This window comes from Amphiprion ocellaris, chromosome 11 (assembly GCF_022539595.1).
Source record: "Amphiprion ocellaris isolate individual 3 ecotype Okinawa chromosome 11, ASM2253959v1, whole genome shotgun sequence".
Taxonomy (NCBI): domain Eukaryota; kingdom Metazoa; phylum Chordata; class Actinopteri; family Pomacentridae; genus Amphiprion; species Amphiprion ocellaris.
The window spans coordinates 9,549,013-9,568,313 of record NC_072776.1 but is presented as its reverse complement, the minus strand read 5'-3'; the positions used below and the strand labels follow the sequence as shown (position 1 = coordinate 9,568,313).

At 37.6% G+C, this 19,301-nt stretch overlaps 3 protein-coding genes across 4 annotated transcripts; 2 read left to right on the top strand and 1 right to left on the bottom strand.

Moving 5' to 3' along the window:
• The first annotated feature begins 311 nt into the window (after window positions 1-311).
• Window positions 312-4,909, top strand: klhl23 (kelch-like family member 23). Its single transcript, XM_023286378.3, has 4 exons — window positions 312-851; window positions 1,009-2,239; window positions 3,289-3,441; window positions 4,056-4,909. The coding sequence occupies exons 2-4, from the start codon at window positions 1,015-1,017 to the stop codon at window positions 4,367-4,369; spliced, it is 1,692 nt and encodes a 563-aa protein (XP_023142146.1). The 5' UTR covers window positions 312-851; window positions 1,009-1,014; the 3' UTR covers window positions 4,370-4,909.
• A 925-nt stretch (window positions 4,910-5,834) lies between these two features.
• Window positions 5,835-12,985, top strand: ssb (small RNA binding exonuclease protection factor La). The gene is made up of 12 exons (XM_023286372.3): window positions 5,835-5,960; window positions 7,734-7,797; window positions 7,881-7,984; window positions 9,382-9,556; window positions 10,078-10,185; window positions 10,284-10,387; window positions 10,933-11,004; window positions 11,546-11,588; window positions 11,676-11,816; window positions 11,906-12,092; window positions 12,274-12,396; window positions 12,487-12,985. The coding sequence occupies exons 2-12, from the start codon at window positions 7,741-7,743 to the stop codon at window positions 12,525-12,527; spliced, it is 1,155 nt and encodes a 384-aa protein (XP_023142140.1). The 5' UTR covers window positions 5,835-5,960; window positions 7,734-7,740; the 3' UTR covers window positions 12,528-12,985.
• On the bottom strand, window positions 12,548-17,225 carry mettl5 (methyltransferase 5, N6-adenosine). Of its 2 annotated transcripts, XM_023286373.3 has the most exons (7): window positions 16,975-17,224; window positions 16,775-16,889; window positions 15,304-15,488; window positions 13,533-13,615; window positions 13,179-13,230; window positions 13,062-13,111; window positions 12,548-12,663 (listed from the first exon to the last, which is right to left on the bottom strand). In XM_023286373.3, the coding sequence occupies exons 1-7, from the start codon at window positions 17,072-17,074 to the stop codon at window positions 12,622-12,624; spliced, it is 627 nt and encodes a 208-aa protein (XP_023142141.1). In that variant the 5' UTR covers window positions 17,075-17,224; the 3' UTR covers window positions 12,548-12,621. The 2 variants fall into 2 exon arrangements, with proteins under 2 accessions (XP_023142141.1, XP_035811405.1); XM_035955512.2 differs by lacking the exons at window positions 12,548-12,663; window positions 13,062-13,111; window positions 13,179-13,230; window positions 13,533-13,615 and adding an exon at window positions 13,651-13,978 and having other exon boundaries at window positions 16,975-17,225.
• Window positions 17,226-19,301: the final 2,076 nt, after the last annotated feature.

The window sequence follows — 19,301 nt, the reverse complement described above, 5'->3', positions numbered from 1 at the left end:
TAATTTGTAAAAAAAACCAAAAAACCACTTAATATATATTATGAATGTTTAGCAAGAGTTAACATTCTACTTTTTTATTTTGCCACACTGTAAAAAATAATAAAAAATGTGTATCAGCTTTTCACTGTAAAAATAAGTAAACAAACAACAGGGCAAAACTGTGAATAATGTCCAGGTAAATAATGTTTTTTTTGTTTGTTTTTTTACAGTGGAGGCACATGTATGTAATCGGATAAATCTGGGGAACCTTAAAAAAAAAAGAAAGTAAAAGTCACACTTGAGTGGTCACGTGTCTGAGATGTTCCTGCAGGAATATGGAGCAGTGTGCTGTTAATCCTCGTTAGGATTAGCTAAAGCCTCGGACACAGTGGAAAAGGGCTCAGAATACCATGGCAACAGTAAGAATGGGGGAAAACGTGAATGGACCACCGGAGCGACGACTCCTGCTCGAGCTGCTCTGAAGGCGACGCTCGTTTTGTCGCAGATTAATATTCCGTTTGCGCCTCTCCGCCTGCTGGACGCACCGATGCGCCGTCAGTGCGCGTCATGAGACCGTGGACGGAGGTTATATTTAGGCTGAGAGAGAAAATAGCGGTGTTGGGTGATTCCTCTGAATGGCTGCTTGTTGGCTTTTGTCAAGGACCTGCTGCTGGAGAGCGAAGCGCAGAGCAGAGCAGAGGAGAGGAGAGGAGGGGGATGGACGCTGCGCACAAATACCAAAATAGGACCGAGCTGCCTGCCACCGTCCTCCGTGAGCTAAATTGAGGTTTCATATGTTTGGGAGAAGAGAGAGGACACGACGGAGTGTCAGCGTGGAATAACACGGGTCATCCGTTTGAATAGGATGAGAGGTAAGCCTGTATTTTCCTGCGTCCTCCTGCTTATTAATTCAAAGGTGACTATGGGGACATTCGGGTCGCAGTGCAGCTGATTATAAATGCAGCTTTGATTCTTCCCACCATGCTGTATTCATGTTGTACACTAATGTATGTTTACTATTCCCCTCAGATCACCATGTCACATAAACAAACCGACATCTACACCTATGACTTCTGTGATGGAGACCACCCGGCAGAGCTCCTGGATGCTCTCAGGCATTTCTATATGAGCGGCCTGTTTACAGATGTGGCTCTGCAGTGTGGCGAGTCCGGCCAGGTGTTCAACTGCCACAGAGCTCTGCTGGCAGCCCGCAGCTCCTACTTCAAAGTCATGTTCACAGCTGACATGAGGGAGAGGTCGAACAGCGTCATCAAGCTGACCGGGGTGGATGGCGGGGTGCTGGGGGCTCTGGTGGACTACGTCTACACAGCCCAGGTGTGCATCACAGAGAGCAACGTGCAGAGTCTGCTGGAGGCCGCGGATCTGCTGCAGTTCGTCTCTGTCAAGCAGGCGTGCGAGGAGTTCCTGGTTCGCCTCCTGGATGTGGATAACTGCCTGGGCATGCACACCTTCGCTCAGCTGCACCTGTGTCCGGGGCTGGAGAGGGAGGCCCGCAGAGTGATGCTGAGCAGGTTCGCTGAGCTCATCCAGCAGGACGAGTTCTTAGAGCTGGACCAGGAGAAGATGAGGTCTGTGTTGGCTGCTCAGAGTCTCACTGTGCAGAGAGATGAAGTGCTGATAGACGCATTAGCAACATGGGTAAGCCACGACTTGGACAGCCGCATTCACCGTGTTCCTGACCTGCTGCGCTCCATCCACCTGGATCTGGATGAGGTTTACTTCAAGGCTACATTAGAGGTGCACAGACAGTACCTGATGAACAATGATGGGAAGCTAAAATCAATGATCATTCAGGCGTTAAGGTCCAACGGGAAAGAGATTCCTGCAAGCAGAAAAATGTCTTCCAGCATGTACATCATTGGAGGTTACTACTGGCACCCTCTTTGTGAAGTTCACATCTGGGATCCTATCAGCAACACCTGGGTGCAGGGAAAAGACATGCCAGACCCCGCCAGAGAGAGCTACAGCGTCAGCCTACTGGGGGCAAATATCTATGTGACCGGTGGTTACAGGTCCAACACCGTCGAGGCCCTGGACGCTGTTTCCATCTATAACTGTGATTATGATGAATGGACCGAGGGCTGCCCCATGATCATGGCCAGGTACTACCACTGCTCTGTGGCTCTACACGGCTGCATTTATGCCATCGGAGGCTACAGAGGAGGAGCTCCAGAGAGAGAGACTGAGTTTTACGATCCTTTAAAAAAGAAATGGTTCCCGGTGGCCCAAATGATCCAAGGTATGCTCAAATATTATAATATTATATCAAAGTGGGGAGAAAAGAATGAATGGAAGTTGAGAAAGCAATCTCACCACAACATCCATTTAGTGGCTTTTTCTGAGCACTTAAGACTTCTTGCACATATTTGCTCAGAAGCTGCGGTTCAGAGCACAGTTTTAATCTGCTGATGAAGATCATATGATTTGACTGAAAGGTCCTGAGCAGCTTCTAAGTGGAACTCATGGTGAGATTGTTCTACCAGAAGCTGCTTCAAGGTCAAATATGAACTGTGAAACTACATAAATTGATGCCTTTCTGGAAAATATCAGTAAATCAACTTTTGATTACTGATTGGACATCTACGAATTAAGAAAGTCAATTCATGCAGTTCATTAAAATCCTAAATAATTTGCTTAATTGTTCATTGTTGACTTTGGTTATAGTTGTGTGACAAAAACAAATGTACCAGCGTTCTCTCTGAGCTTGTAGCTACATCTCTCTCATCAGTAAATGGAGTTTGCACTGTTGTCATGGAGATAGTCCCATTGTTATCACAGCATCACAAGGAGTCTGCACTTTATCACAAACAATTCAATAGCAAAAGACAGGATCACCATGAGAGGAAAGCAATGAGATGTAGCTGAAAGTTCTGAGTTTCTTACAGTTTGTCAGGTACTTATAATGCAGTCTTGAAATCTCCATACATAATTTCACCACCATCAACATGTTGAATCATCCAGAGAGGCTTCTTAATGTACGCACAGTACCTGCTCAGTAAGGAACAATGGACAACATTAGCGACTACTTGTTGAACAGCTATAGAGCCAGATATTTCCCTCAGGAGTTGGTGGAGAGCCAAAAAAATGAAAAAGTTATAAAATTAGATTTCAGATGAAGCTGCTTTCTGTTGTCAGATGTGTAACTCACCTGCAATTCTGTCACATCAGCTTTAGAAGGTGAAACTATGCCCCACATGGCCAGAAGAACAATTAATGGATGCATCAGACTTTAAGCTGACGGACACGAGGCACGTTTGAAGTGATAATAATACTCTGTTTCTTTTCAAGGTGTAGGAAATGCCACTGCCTGTGTGATGGGAGATAAAATCTATGTGACTGGAGGTCACTATGGTTACAGAGGAAGCTGCACCTATGAAAAAATCCAGGTTTACAGACCAGATATCAACGAGTGGAGCATCATTACAATAAGCCCCCATCCAGGTAAATGGACAATAGAATAATCAATTCAATTTCAATTCAGTTTCATTTATATAGCGCCAATGACAATTCGAATTGTCTCAAGACGCTTCACAGAACCCATATGCCTGAACCCCCAGAGCAGCCCTAAGGCAACAGTGGCAAGAAAAAACTGCCTTTTAATGGGAAGAAACCTTGAGCTGAACCCATATGGGGGGGTCCATCTGCTGCTGGCTGGTGGGTTGAGAGGGACAGAAGAGGTAGAGGGATGGGAGAAGAGGGTGGTGGGGAAGAAGGAACATATAACACACAATTGGATACATGCATGATCAGAGTAACATAGATGATACATACAAGCAGAAGCCAACATTGAAACTGATTCATAAGTTTACTGTTATGGTGTAAGGTTCTGACCTTAAATATACGTCACATGTAGCTGGTAGTAACATGCCACAGTGTGTAGATGAGCATATCAAGTATAGTGAGGGCGATGCAGACTAGATCGGTGGAAATGGGCAGCTGGAAGCAGTGGGCTGGAGAAAAGTCAGCAGCAGCATCCTACAGTGGACATGATGGAGACACTATGAGCATCATGTTTTGTAAATACTGTTTCCTAAGTTGAAATCTTCTGTTTTCAGAGTACGGACTGTGTTCCGTGTCTCTCAACAACAAGCTGTACTTGGTGGGCGGACAGACGACTATTGCCGACTGCTACGACACGGAGAGAGACGAATGGAGGGCCATATCAGTGATGAAGGAGAGGAGGATGGAGTGTGGAGCCGTGGTGATAAATGGTTGTATTTATGTGACAGGTGGATACTCCTACTCGAAAGGAACTTACCTGCAAAGCATCGAGAAGTACGACCCTGAGCTGGACTCATGGGAGATTGTGGGGACTCTTCCCAGCCCGACCAGATCTCATGGATGTATCTGTGTTCATAGTGTCCAGTGACAAATCTTTTTGTTTATCAGGCCAAATGGCTCAGATGGTGACTGGTCTTCACTAAAGTGTGCAAATGTTGGTGCACTATCGAGCAATAAGTAGAGCTGCACTGGATATATGCGTTTAGGGAGCTATTTGCCAAACTGTAAATGCACTGACGAGCAAGCATTACAACTCAGGGGCTTTGTAATAAGCATTTTTAGTAGACTTTTTAATTTTTAAACAGCCACAAGGTTGCTGGCGACCTATTTAGGTTTGATTTAGCCACATGCTAAACAGGCACATTTTCAGAAAGTAGAAGACGTTTCCTTTCAGATTAAGTGTCACACTTGTAACTCTGTCTTAGATTTCTTCTGTTATAAGCTTGTCCAAATGCCAAAAATTCCATGAAAGAGGTTGATGTTAAGAGGTTCGAAAGAGATTGAAGATGAATGTATTTGAGTGTTATTCACATCCACATGATAAATGTATACACATATGTATATTCATTAGTAGAGGTATACCGCTAGGGTGAAACTAAATAAATAAATCACTACAATAGTTATGTGATTTCTGCTTTAATTGTCTTGTATATTTATATTTCAAGAGTGCTGTGGAATTTTGAGTTTCTAGTTTTTGGTCACAGAAGCAAAACAGGGTGAATTTATGTGTACAGAGCCAAGAATAAAGGTAAGCCGTGGTGTTTTATTCACGGGACAAAAAGGACTTAAGATGTAAAAGAAAAAGACGACAGTATCAAAAGACACCCATTAATAAGATTTCACATAAATAAATGGTAGATATAAATGACTTGCACAAACTTAAACATAAAAATTTATAAACAAGCAAGTCTATAGTGCTGAGCACTAAATTTCAATAGGCTGCAAAATTGAAAAAAAAATGCAATGTGTTTGTTTCTCCAAAGCAAAATAATAATAAAAAAAGAGATGACATATAGATAAAATAATTAAATAAGGATGTTTTTGTTATGCATTTTGTTGGATGTTTTTTCAGCTTATGGACTGATAAAACTGATATTGACTTTTGCCTTTGTCAGAAAATGCAGTTTTATGTCAACAGTAACCTCTCTCTGAGGAGGGAACATTAATTAATTGGAAAACAAGAGGATTTATTATTCATTCATCCATTCATTCATTCATTCATTCATTCATTCATTCATTCATAAATACAAACAAAAGTGCAGTAAAAATAATGCAATAAATACAATAAAATGCAAAAAATATAGTGCAATAAAAGTGCAATGAAGCCTCTATAAAACTTCACTTCTATAAAAAATCTAAGAAATTTTACGAAAACAACAAATAATATAAACATGTCCCAATTGTGTAGTAAAATAAAATTAGATTATAGTTAAATCATTACTGCCACTTGTTTTAACGTCAAGGAAGCCTGACTGCTGTCCTGCAGAGAGACAGTGCCACCTTGAGGCTGTGAGCTCCATCACATGTTTCCATGTGGATCAAACTGCTGCGGCGTTTCAGATTCGCAAACGAGCCTTTTTGGTTCTCGGTGGTTTCCGTAGCACGCAGTTCCACAACGTGCAGAGAAGTGATTCTGCTTTGAAAGGCTAAAACTGCTGCTAACAGCGAATCTACATCCCGTAAGTACAACTTTTCATGGCGGTGAAACTGTTTTTTAGTGTTATTTTCATATTATGAGGTAAGTGTTTTATAATGTTACAAAAGAACAGAGTAGGAATCCTCCTCGAGCAGGTTTGAACAGCGTGCTGCTGCTAGTCTTCTGCTAGTCTAAAACACGAGTTTAACTTTACCCAGCTAGTTAATTCACGACTAACTAATCCCCACATTGAATAAAAACATCACTGTCAGCGTGGCTTTAATCTTGCAGCTCTGTTATTTGGCTTTTAAAGTAAAGGCACCAAAGAGCAGAGAAGCGTGGCCGCTGTACAGCTGCATATCAGCTATGCTAGCAGGTTAGCTGTCATGCTAACAGCAGGATAACATCAGGATAAATAAATGAAAACTCTCAGTCTAAACCTGTGATCTGTTAACAGTGATATTCCTTACTGGGTCAAGGTGTTCAAGGTGTATGTCCAGTTGTTTGGCTTTGTTGTTGGGTGGGTTTTCTTGCTATTAAACGTGATTGTAGAATTATACACACAGTTAATTCCAGAGCTGGTTGCTGATGTGGATCCCATCTGTAAAAACTGATGTAAGAGCCTGTAAACCTCAGTACATCTGACAGTAATGGAGGCCATCTGACTCTGCAGATAATTTGTAAATATTATGAACATAGCCACACAGCTGAGTTGCCCCACATACATTTGAATGTTATGCATGTTGTCTGGCTTGTTTTATATTTTTCAGTTTTACCTATTTTCTTTATTTTTAAAACTAGCTTTATTTCAGTCTCTGCCTTTTCTGTCTTGTTGGTTCTTCAGTCGTCTGTGAAGGACTTTGAACTGCCCTATTGAATGGCAGTTATTCTACAAATAAAATTTGATTGATTAATTGATTGGTGGAGGTGAGTTAAATCTAAGTTTGTGTGCTGACAATTTCAGAAAATTAAACTGATTAGATAAAGCCTCAAGAAAAGGCTTTTTACATCAACACTATTTAGGTTGCACCATAGACTGTATAGTCTATGGGTTGCACCAAATAAGCCAGAAAAACCAAGATGACTAGTTTTTCTAATTTTGAACTAGAGCTGCAGTGATTGATGGGTTCAGTCAATTGCCAGGTATGTTGATCATCAATTCATCAGTTTGAGTTGTTTAAGAAAAAGGTGAATTTCCACATATTTGAGGTTCTTAAAATTAAGATTTTCATTCTTCTTGATCATTCGGTCAAAATAAACTTTATCTTTAGGCCGTGGACAAAACTAGACACTTGAGGACATCATCTTGAGCTTTAGGAAACAGCACTTATCACCATTTTCTAACATTTATTTATTAAGCAACTAATTAATTAATTGACAGTGAATATGATCATTAGTTGCAGTCCTGTTTTAAACTTTCAATATATATATATATATATATATATATATATATATATATATATATATATATATATATATATATATATATATTAAAAAAAATGAATTACAAGGGATTTGTTTAGATCAAAAAATGTCATGGCAAAAATGTCCCCTTTTACAAGCCAAGGTTGCTTCCTTCTACTGCTAAAACTATGCAGATATAAAAACAGAAAAGCTACAGGTCCACATCTAAACATTTTTATTTTACATCATTAGTTGATTAGCAAGTTTTTGTTGAACTCTATCCTTTAAATATTTGCACTGACTTAATTGTTTCTTGTTTAAAATTCACATATTTACATGCATCATTTCCATAAGAGAGGACTGAGTTGTTATTAAGAGGCATGTCTTGTTTTTGCTTCTATTCTCTACACAGAACAATCATGGCAGAAAATCAAGAGATGTCTCCAGTTGAGATGAAAGTGGCCCGACAAGTAGAGGTAAGCCTCATTTATAGTATACGTTTGTCATTTGCAAAGGTCAGCTAAATTCCATTCTAAAATTGTCTTTTATTCCCACTTAGTACTACTTTGGTGATCACAATCTCCCGAGAGACAAGTTCCTCAAAGAGCAGCTGCAGCTCGATGACGGCTGGGTGACTTTGGAGACGATGCTTAAATTCAACAGGTTTGTTTCATTTCTCTGTCTAAATGCTGGAAAACAGTCTTTCTCCAGTCTTTTTGATACACTGACACCTGATAGACATATAGGCATATGCAGATTTTTGTATAAGCTCAACATTGTTTTGGATTTTCAAATCACCAGTGACCTGGTTGTGAGTTTGGGGGTGCTACAATACAGTCTGCAATAAATGAATTAAATGAAAATTCCCTGTTCATTTGATGGTTTGTATAAAAGCACCCTAAATAACTTAAAACCAACTAATGAAGTCGTCATCGACCATAAATTGTTATTAAAAGATCTTTCCTTTCTCTGCTGTGTTGTTCTAACATTGAATTGTTGGATTAGTGTGTCTGCTAAACGTTGAGCCTACACCAACAATTTATCAGCAGTAAATTAATAAAAGCTAACTGATGATGTGAAATGACTTGACAATCTCTGCTTCAGTGCGCATCTAGACCAGTGTTTTGCCATCCACTAGGAGTTGTTGTCTTTTGGTTGTTGACCCATACATGTGCGAAAGGATCTAAAAGTAAAGAAGGCGGGGCGGGCTGAGTGTGGCTAATTTTAGCATTGACTTATAATCAGACTGCCGTTATTGCATTGTTTGTGTGGCTCTATCCTGTTCTCACCACACCTTTAAAACCTCAAGGTAGTATGAGATCACTGAGGGCTAATAGTGAGCTACTGTAACACGAGTGTAGTGTTTCTTTTTATTATTATTATCGTGTAAAAATGGGACGTACCTTTCTTATTTCTCTTGACCTCTCCACCATAATATGACTAAGTTGGATACAGACGCTTCAATAACAATACAAGGCAAAAATTCAAAAAGCAATGTCCACCAAGGCTTGTGGGGAGTTTTTAAAATTAGCTGCTGGGTGGGGAGAAGAAGAAAAGGCTGCGTCACTGAGCGAGAAGACAAAGAAGGTGATGACTAATCAGTCTGTGGATTCATTGTGAGATTCATGACCGGCAGGACAAGATGAGTGTGTGACCTGAAGTGCTGCAGGTGACATCCAGCCATAGCAAATGAAAACAGGCAGGCGTCATAAATAAAGACAATTTTGCTGAATTTAAGAGGAATCGATGTAATGCTGTTAGACTCAGTGAATCAGCACCTTTGCTTTCTAATCAAGCCAAATTACTTAAGGGAGCATTTTGGCAGTAATCCAGTTGCTTGTGGATTTCATTAGCTGCTTTCTCATTAAAAATAAATAAAAATGGAGCCCTGCAGATACTGAAAATATCCTGGCTATGAGTGACTGTGCTGACGCATCTCTGCTGGCTGTGACAGTTCAATGTCTCCTGCATAATAAAAAATGTGTGCATGTGTAGATATCAGTGTTAACAGCAGGGATGGCTTTGAGTATTTGTTGAAACATCTGCATTGTTTCCTTTAGATTGAAGTCTCTGACTACAGACAGCGGCGTCATCGTTGCAGCGCTCCAGAAATCAAAGACTGGCCTCTTGGAGATCAGTGAAGACAAGACTAAAATCAGGAGGTCTCCAAACAAACCGCTACCAGAACAGAACGACGAATACAAAGACGCACTCAAACACAAATCAGTGTACATTGTAAGTGTTTAAATTGCATTCAGATGCTTAAATACAGCGTTTATTTTTGTGGTTACATTATGTGAATCAGTTAACAATTTAGTTGACAGGCCAAACAAACAGTAATGCAGTTTAACTCCATATTCTGCTACTTTTATGAACATAATTGATCTGCATGAAAAATATGTACACAAGGGTCCTACTTACACGGATAACAAAATAATAGAAACTCCTGGCAGTATAATGCACTACAGTCCAGCTAGCATCCAAAATAACCATGCAGCTGAATCAGTGCCTTTTGAAACACTTTCAATAACAACTGGATAATAAAACCTTACGTAAAAGTGAATGTTTACACTATATTCAACAGACAAAGGTGTATTTTCTTTTCTCCTTTGCAATTGTTCTCCTAGTGAGCGCAAATGCTTTAGTCCAAAAATTTCCATTGTGCATATCCATATTTCATTCTGTACCTTTGATGTTTTTTTTTTTTTTTTTTAAACACATTTTAATACTGTCTCTTGATTGCTTTTCTATTCTAGAAAGGTTTTCCTCTGGAAACTACCCTGGATGAGATTCAGGAGTGGCTGAATGGAAAAGGAACCATAGAAAACATTCAGATGAGGAGAAATCTGCAAAGGCAGTTCAAGGTCACTACAGCATATCATGCAACACTTCGAAATGCATATTTTTTCCTTAGAATTTTGGGAGTTTCTTTTAATCATTGCTTCTGTTTCTATCTTTACAGGGGTCTGTGTTCATCTGTTTTGAGACGGAAGAGTCATCTAAGCAGTTCCTCGAGCGTTCAGACATCAAATCATTCAAAGACAATGAGATGCTTGTGTTATCAAGGTATGCTATAGTGCTTAATGGCATGTTTTCGGCACAAGAGATTGACATACTGATAGATCTACACTCATAGAAGATGTAGAGGGAAAATTAAATGAAACATGTACACATGCTTTGGTGCCATTAATTCTCTCAGATGTTATATTAGAGAGCAACGACTCTGGGTTACTCTCAGACACCACTGAGCAGCTAGAGGAGTGATAGACAAAGAGTGGTTTAACAGATCTGTAGAAGTTCCGATTTCTGGTAATTTAAGTACATTGTTGTGATCATAAATTCAACTATCTTTGTGCCACAGGTGGTTTGTCCTGGATATAGGAGGAAGAAAACAGCTCTACTGTGCTAAACTTACTTACTTGTGCCATATGACTGATTCAGTGTTTTACTTTTGGAAATTTTCTTTGAAAAGAATCACATGAACTCCATTAAAATAACTTCTAAAAAAAAAAATGCAGAATTTTACTTTTCAGTTAGAAATTCAGCCAGAACTTTGCAAATCTTTGTATGTGACTGCATATAATAATTGTGTAATGGCTGATTTTCTTTAGGGAAGACTACCATGCAAAGAAAGCAGAAGAGAGAAAACAGTTCAAAGCGGAGACAAAAGCAAAAGCTCGACAGTGAGTATACAAGCTGTAGCATTCTCTGCATAGACTGTATAAAACAAGTGGACATAGGGTCCGAGTCTGAAAAGTAAAGTCAATGCAGAAGTGCCTAAAACCTGCATTCTCTCTGACAGCCAGCAGGGGGCGATTGGCAAAAGAAGTCTGATAATATAGAAATCTATGAGAAAATGACCTTCATTCTCACTTGATTTGTTAGCAACGTCAACATTTTCCTAATGAGTTTATGGTTTCAGGCACTCGTTTCAAGCTTCCTTCAGTACAGCATGATGATTATTTTGCCCATTTTGGACCCATTAAGGGTAAAATCTTGAAGTTGTTAAGTCACTACTATATGGGCTTGCATAGTGTCCTCAGGTTCTCAGTGAGATCCACACCTCACTTTAGCTCCAAAATTCAAACCTGAAGCTTCAAAACGGTCCTTTACATCATAGTTGTTACATCCACTTCTTTTATATATGACCTATGGTGTTATATCATAAAAATGTACATTTTGTGGAAAATGACTGACATCCCTCCCACCCAAAATGTTATGTAGGGACAAGGAACAACAGCAGAAACATGCAGAAGAGAAAGAAATGGTGAGATCCATGAAGAGCTCATAAATTTGAGGTCCTGATGTACAGATTATGACCTGATTGATGACAAATTCGTCTTTTGTGCTGCAGGGTCTGCTTCTGGATGAACAAACAGGTTGCTTATTAAAGTTTTCTGGAGAGCTTGAAGATGTTTCACGAGAGGACTTTCACGAGTTGTTCTCTGGACATGGAAAGATAAAGTGGGTGGACTTCACAAGGGGAGCCAAAGAGGTAGGTGATCGGTCTGCTCATTAAATGTCAAATGCAGAGATGAAGAAGTGGCCCTCGGGTTAAACTAATGTGTTTCTACTCCTGAACAGGGCACCCTTCTGTTTGATGGGAATGCAAAGGAAGCGTTCGAGAAGGCCAAAGAGGCGTATGGAGGGGAACTGAAAATCAAGGACAACAGCGTTACATGGAAAGTGCTTGAAGGAGATGAGGAGAAAGAAGAAATGAAGAAGATAATTGAAGCTCAGCAAGAGTCATTCAACAGGTCCAGAGGCAGAGGTGAATTCTATTTTCAAACTGCAGCACCTCGTTTGCATGTTTTACCATATTGATGAATGAGTAGGGATGTAAACTGAACAGAAAAGATCCCGTAGTGTAAAAATGAAAACCCACCGCTACAAATCTATCTGTACTTTACATAGACACGTTTATGATTTAAGTGTTTTGTCTGTTTCTAAAGGTGGAAGAGGAAGATCAGGTGGCAGAGGAAGAGGAGGCCGAAGGGGAAGAGGTGGCAGAGATCATGGCAGAACTCAGTACCAGGGGAAAAAGACGAAATTGGATAGCGATGATGAGGACGATGGTAAGTTCAACACCAATCAGATTAAAATTACCCAACTATCACCATCCGCACTGCGATGAATCATTTCTTGTCTTTGTTTTTTCCCTCCAGCACCCGCAGCAAAAGTTGCCAAAACTGAAAACGGCTCTTAGTTATGAGGTCACACCCAGAATTTTTCTTTAATAAAAACATTTATTACAAACAGTGAAAGTAAAGAGGCAACTTAAATCCATTCCAGTGAAAGCTTCAGGTTTTGGAGAATCGTAAGAAGTCCACCTGGATGTCAACCTAGAGAAATAATTGCAAAGCTCGGAGTCAGTTTGCAGACTTTAAAGTCCTTATATGTTGTGCCTCTTATTATTTGTGTACCTTCATTTCTCTTCTTAAGATGTTTTGATTTTAACATAACCAACATAAAGTCGCTTTTTTGCCAGTTATTTAATTTCACCGGAATATTTTAGTTGATTTTGTATGAGCTGTGTGACATCTAGAATCTGTGTGCCATTGTTTTTCTTTGTAGATTTCCTACATGGAGTGATGAGATATCTGCTTTGCTCGTTTTTTTAAGTTTGCATATGTGAATAGCAAATAAAAGGTTTGGAAAAATGGATCAAGATCAGTTTAAGTGTCTCTCGACAATTACAGCTGATGGAGAACATGTGTTCAGAAGCAGCATATGAGCTTACCGATTTCTTTTTGTGGAACTTGTAAGACGCTGGCAGGTCATATCGTAGTTCTGTAAAGAAATTATATAGTCAGGGTATAAACATTTGAAACGTAAATATTTACTGTGTTTTTCTTACCTGCTATGACTTCCATCTTTACTCCCCAGTCTTTAGCCTTCTTTTGTATGTGCTGTAATCGGATGAGAAATTACACATGAAGAATGACAACTGGCATGGAAGAGACTCGAGTCAAGTAAAGTCATAAAAAGGATTTGAGGTTCACTGGAATATAAAAAATTAACAAATCACAAGTCTTGACCTCTTATTTTGAGAGGACATGGTGATAATGGTGAAATCAGTTTCTAAAGTAACAGCTTTGAATAGGAAATATTTGAATATGAAGTCATTACTGAGAGACTTGTAGCTGTCTGTTTCCTCACAAAAACTTGTTTTCTGACTGCTGTTCATGCGACTGATGGACGTTAAACTTACTTCTCGTGTTGATGTTTTATGAAGTGAGTACACAGCCGTCTGTGCCATTGTTAAAGCAGCTCGGAGGAACTTCATATCCATACCTTGAACCAAGAATAAAACATCAGACTGCATGTAGCACAAAACAAGGCCACATTTAGACTTAAAGGGATATAATAATACTAATAATAATAATACATTTTATTTGTTTAGCACTTTTCAAAACACTCAAAGACACTTTACACAGTTACATATAAAATCAGCAATCATTCAAATGGAGGAGCATCATAAAACAAGTCATAAAACACATAAAAAGTATATATTAAAGACAGTTTTGAACAGGTGGGTCTTGAGGAGTGATTTGAAAGTGGTCAGGTCGGTGCAGCCATGGATGTGTTGGGGTAGGGAGTTCCAGAGTGTGGGGGCAGATATGGAGAAGGTTCTGTCCCCAGGTTTGATGCTTGGTTCTGAGCAGGGGGGAGAGAAGGTTTTCAGCAGAGGAACAAAGGCTGTAGGGATGAGTGTGGCGGTGGAGCAGGTCTCTGAGGTATGGGAGGGATTGGATAAGGAGGGCTTTGAACTGGATGCGTTGTGGGACAGGGAGCCGGTGGAGGTTTTGGAGGACATATTCCACAAACAGATTAACCGAGCGATGTCTTCTACGCCTCTGGAGGGAACTTTTATTATACAATAAATAGGAGTTTTCTGGCTTTAAAATGCTGCCATAGTCAAAATAACTACAACTGGCAATTTTTCTGAAGTATCCAATATCTTTTAATATGAAGAACCTGAAAATTGAACCAAATATAAATGCCAGCTAAAAAGTGCCATTTAAAAACAGATTCACAAATGTCTTAAGTGTTTTCTAAAAGAACAGTCATATTGTGACTTTTAATTCTCACATTAATATAGTACATTATCTACTATGCTTCCAGTGCAAGAGATAGAGGTCATGATCCATATTTGTCATTTTTGTGCAAAACTATATTCAAAGGTTTATCTAAGGCTTCTGAGTTAAATTAAGTGGAGTTCTAAAATGCTAGATCTAAGCTTTAAGATAATTAAACCGATCCTAATAGACACAGAGTGGCACAGTCAGATCAGTCTATTAACCTTCACATGGCAGCTCTCGAATCTAACAGAAAAAGACTAAATATGGCTGCAAGCTCTGGAAAAAGATGCTATGAGGATCTTTAGTTAACTTGAAAACATCAAATCTCTACTATGCATTTCTTAACATCTGAACACACGTTTTAAAATCTGAGAGAAAAAAGAAGTAGATGTCATTAATGTAATTTGGGACTGGCCTGGATGGAGTTGGAGAAACAGTGAGGACACAGTCAAGATAATACTGAATTTCAATACAGAAATTCTAAAATGCTTCTGAATCTTGAGCCACAACGTCGACTGAATCAGGATAACTGAGTCTCTGCTATATAAATTTTAATCTCCACAACTTTAGGAAAAATGCAGAAACGTATATATTTGGAACACATGCATTTGCCACCCCCAATAGAAGCATGAAAAAAGCAGAGTAATAAAATAATAACTAAAAAAATGCTTTATGTATTGATTTAGCAGGGAAAATATTAACAAAAACTGGTCAACAAGAGAAAAAAATATTTGAACACAGTACAGAATGCCTGAGAGCCCTACTGCATTGTATTCTATTATATACAGAATTTCGTGCCTTATAGTATAATTATGTTTACTTAAATAAAGACATTTCCACCTATAATTGATGCAAAAAATAAACAAATTGCCACATAAAAAATTTACACCATGCACTAACCTTGATTGTGTTTTGTTCCAAATGGTGGATTCATAATCACAGTGTCAAACTTCTTGGCATAAGCCTCGGCCTCCAGACAGCACAGGTCACACTGGACCAGGTCTACGTTACAAATCTCAAACTCCTCTGCGTTTCTTCTGAATATGTCCAGCGCGTCTTCATCAATGTCAAAGCCGACACACAAACTGCAGAAGAAATAAGATTAGATGAAACTTTGTTAATCCCGAAGAAAATCCCTTTCAAATATTGCTCAGAAAAAACAAACATACATATCGTGCCTAAGAAGTAAAAAAGCAGTGAGATATAAGTATGATACATTACTGAAAGTGATAAATGAACTAAAATTACTAAACAAAATAATGAAATATTATATTGTACCTGAAAAATGAAATGAAAAATAAATATCACACATATTGACAATGGATCAATGTATAAAATGAGGGACTTTTGAAGTCTATGGGATATATCTTGCATACATTTTTATTAAAAGTTAAAAAAAATGCTTATGTTCATTATGATAATGTCTTAACAAGTTCCATAATTATTTATATGGAAACAATCAGTTAATAATAAAAAATTACTGGATATAACTAAAATATCAACAAAATCACCGTCTGGATTTAATAACAACCACCTTCTAATTAGCTAAACAATAATAAAATGAGCTTATTCAATAATAGTTTTGATTGTTTTCTTTTTATTAAGTTGAGATAATCATGACAGATATTTCCTTTTAGGCAATATATCAAATTTTATATGGAATATAACTAATTGTATCTGTGTCCCAGAAATCGCTTTCAACTAAGTTACCAATTACAAAAACGCCTCTCAAGGAAGTGCGTTAATTCCAGATCACATGACCTGCTCCACATGATGTCATTTCCTCCTGAAGAAAAGACTGGAAAGACTCCAAGGCTTTCTGAGTTATTTAATATAAAGTAGTGTGTGAGTCAAGTGTGGATTTATCGCATGTCAACAGGTTTACTACAATGTCTTTATAAATAACTTTCAATTTTACTCAATTGTATATATAATATTTAGAAGAATCTTTCTGTAAAAATGCCATGTGGTGTTTGGTTATAGGTGGCCATGTTGATTTTAGACCTGAAAACAGCAAAAACGTCAACTATGATACATGTCAACTATGTTACAAGTCCCGCAATTACATATTGACCTCACTGCTGTACATGTAAGTGAAATGTTGCACATGTAATCAAAAAGTTGCACATGAAACTGAAATATTACAGCTGAGAAATGAAAATACTGCACATGAAATTAAAAGCTACACATGATGCAGAAACTAACACAAACCACTGAGAAGTAATATTAGAATGATATTGACAATAATGTTTATATCTAAGTGCAGAATGTATTAGCTGTGGAAAAGGGATCAGTTATACTGTTTGATGGTCACTGCTAGGAAAGATTTGCAGCTGACAGAGAGATTACAGAAACAGTTTAATGTTCTCACCCTGCGTCCAGCATGGCAGCACCGATGCTCAGGACTCCACAACCACATCCCAGATCCGCCACTAGTTTCCCCTCAATGTCATCAAACGTGCTGTGGATCGTGTAAAGCATACATGCTAAGGAGAAAAAACAAACATACGGTTAATAAGAACTATGTGAGCTATCAGTAAAAGCTCAGATGACCGCTTTATATCGTCTCACCTGCTATATGAGGGCTGGTTGGATATTGCTCCAGGAGGATTTTAGGCTCTTCAAATGTGTCCACTTGCTGCAAGCAGCTTTCTAATTCTTTTAATTTCATAGCTGCGATATCCCAGACCTGTGTACACACCCCTGACACGTGATTTTGATACGATTTAGTTTAAATCACAGGCAGAGAATCATGTTTTGAGCCATAATTCTGAGCATGGCTGTAGACGACTTCCGCAAAGTTGTGTGCAGCAACCAAAACATTCCGACCCGATGCAAGGGAAATATGTTCCTCCTGCATTTTTTGTTATTTCTGATCTAATATTGCATAGAACGTTTTTCAACAAACTTCTAACGCCACATGTGCTTATTTCATTTATATATTTCTGTAATTAATTAAACAACAACACCAGTAATAATAATGATAATAACAATTAATAGTAATAGTAATAACATTATATTATTATTATTATTATTATTATTATTATTATTATTATTATTATTATTATTATTATTATTATTATTATTATTATTATTATTATTATTATTGATCTTGTGTTATTATTATTATTTTATTCATTTATTTATTTAGGTATTTTTTTTAATTATATATTGTTTGTTACAACCTGCCATATTGACAAATGGTAAAGTGAGCAGCTTATAGTTTTTAAGGTTTATTCCACCAAAAAGGCATCTTACAGTTTCTGTCTAAGGTATTTGTTCTATTTAAAATACTTTCTAATGAACAAGTTGAGGTTTTAAAGGTTTATTCCCCCTTTGAATGCTACTTTCTGCACAAGTATATATATTTATAAAGGTTTGTGCTACCCAAATAGTGCTTTCTAAAGGCTAAATTATGGTTTTGAAGGTTAATTCAATATAAAAATTATACTTTCTAACAAACAAGTTGTGGTTTTAAAGGTTTATTCCCCCTTTGAATGCTACTTTCTGCACAAGTATATATATTTATAAAGGTTTGTGCTACCCAAATAGTGCTTTCTAAAGGCTAAATTATGGTTTTGAAGGTTAATTCAATATAAAAATTATACTTTCTAACAAACAAGTTGTGGTTTCAAAGGTTTATTCTATAACCAGATATGGATATATTCATGACAAGTCTGAACACATCCGATTTAATTGTGGCAACTACTCATGCACCTAAGGGACAGCATCAGCTAAACTAAAGTAAATACGCTAATATCAAAAGCAAAACAAATCAAATTTAGCTTTCTCATGAACACTCATATTTACTGAATTATTACATTAATTTAGGCATTTTAATCTCTGTCTAAACACTTGTGTGTCCTTTTGTGTATATGTATTGTTTATTTGTTATCTATCTTCCTGCTGGGGCTTCTTGCCAGGTCATCATTGTAAATGAGAAATTGTTCTCATTTGATCTTACCTGATCAAATAAGGAATAGATATCCATATACTTTTTAAACAGCACATCAACTATGCTGATTGTTGAGGTGGGCTATAAACTATATTGCATTTCTTCTCCTAGCAACAGATGTCAATGTACAGCTTCTTAGTTGTTTTCTTTGCTAGAAAAGTGAAGACTTCACAATATTTGATGTTTTGTGTCATGTTTTAATATCGCATCTCCTCACATGGTTTGCTATGGAGCTCAGCTTTATTCAAATAATAAGCAAACAAACAAACACATAAATGTAAAATAAATCAATGTAAATATGGACATGAAATAAAAGTCATCTATAATAAATATACGTGGCAGTATGGAAAAAAGCAATTTGATCATTTTTATTTAATTTATTTCAGAATTTATTTGAAAGACGTATTTCATAGGAATATTTCTGTATATATTTATCTATTTGTTATCGAGTAAAATTCCATAGTGAGTAAACTTCCCCTGATTTTATTAGATATTTTATTTGGAAACAAAAGTCCTCTGAAATAAAAAAGTGGCATTATTAAATAAAAGTTTAAATAAATAAATAAATAAATAAATAAATATAATCTTTTAAAAATGTCTTTAAAAAAAACAACTGTGCATTTACCTACAACGTCCCATTATATATTTGTAGCTTTTATTTGTTTCAAGTTTTATCATACCCTGATTTATCGATTTATTTATTAATTAATTCATTCATTTATTTAATGCTGAATTTATCGATTCTCCATGCTCCTCACACCTCAGTGTTTTTGCTCTAATCCAGAGAAACAGTCAGATGAAGGCGGGACGGTCCTAAACTAAGCTACTAGTTGCTTGGAAACAGTATAACAAAACAGTACTTTGGTGACTGCTTGGGTGAAGCTGGTTGCACAAATAAGTCGCTTTCGGCTCGGCAAGATCAAATACTTACAGAAGGCTTAAA

What these genes read in the sequence shown, in the direction of transcription:
- klhl23 (XM_023286378.3), top strand. Translation starts at nt 1,015, where the DNA reads ATGTCACATAAACAAACCGACATCTACACCTATGACTTCTGTGATGGA. An exon ending in GGTGGCCCAAATGATCCAAG is followed by an intron (nt 2,240 to 3,288) that starts GTATGCTCAAAT and finishes TTTCTTTTCAAG; the next exon opens with GTGTAGGAAATGCCACTGCC. An exon ending in TACAATAAGCCCCCATCCAG is followed by an intron (nt 3,442 to 4,055) that starts GTAAATGGACAA and finishes TTCTGTTTTCAG; the next exon opens with AGTACGGACTGTGTTCCGTG.
- ssb (XM_023286372.3), top strand. Translation starts at nt 7,741, where the DNA reads ATGGCAGAAAATCAAGAGATGTCTCCAGTTGAGATGAAAGTGGCCCGA. An exon ending in AAGTGGCCCGACAAGTAGAG is followed by an intron (nt 7,798 to 7,880) that starts GTAAGCCTCATT and finishes ATTCCCACTTAG; the next exon opens with TACTACTTTGGTGATCACAA. An exon ending in CAACAGGTCCAGAGGCAGAG is followed by an intron (nt 12,093 to 12,273) that starts GTGAATTCTATT and finishes CTGTTTCTAAAG; the next exon opens with GTGGAAGAGGAAGATCAGGT.
- mettl5 (XM_023286373.3), bottom strand. Translation starts at nt 17,074, where the DNA reads ATGAAATTAAAAGAATTAGAAAGCTGCTTGCAGCAAGTGGACACATTT. An exon ending in GCTGCCATGCTGGACGCAGG is followed by an intron (nt 15,489 to 16,774) that starts GTGAGAACATTA and finishes TTTCTTCTGCAG; the next exon opens with TTTGTGTGTCGGCTTTGACA. An exon ending in AAAGATGGAAGTCATAGCAG is followed by an intron (nt 13,112 to 13,178) that starts GTAAGAAAAACA and finishes ATTTCTTTACAG; the next exon opens with AACTACGATATGACCTGCCA.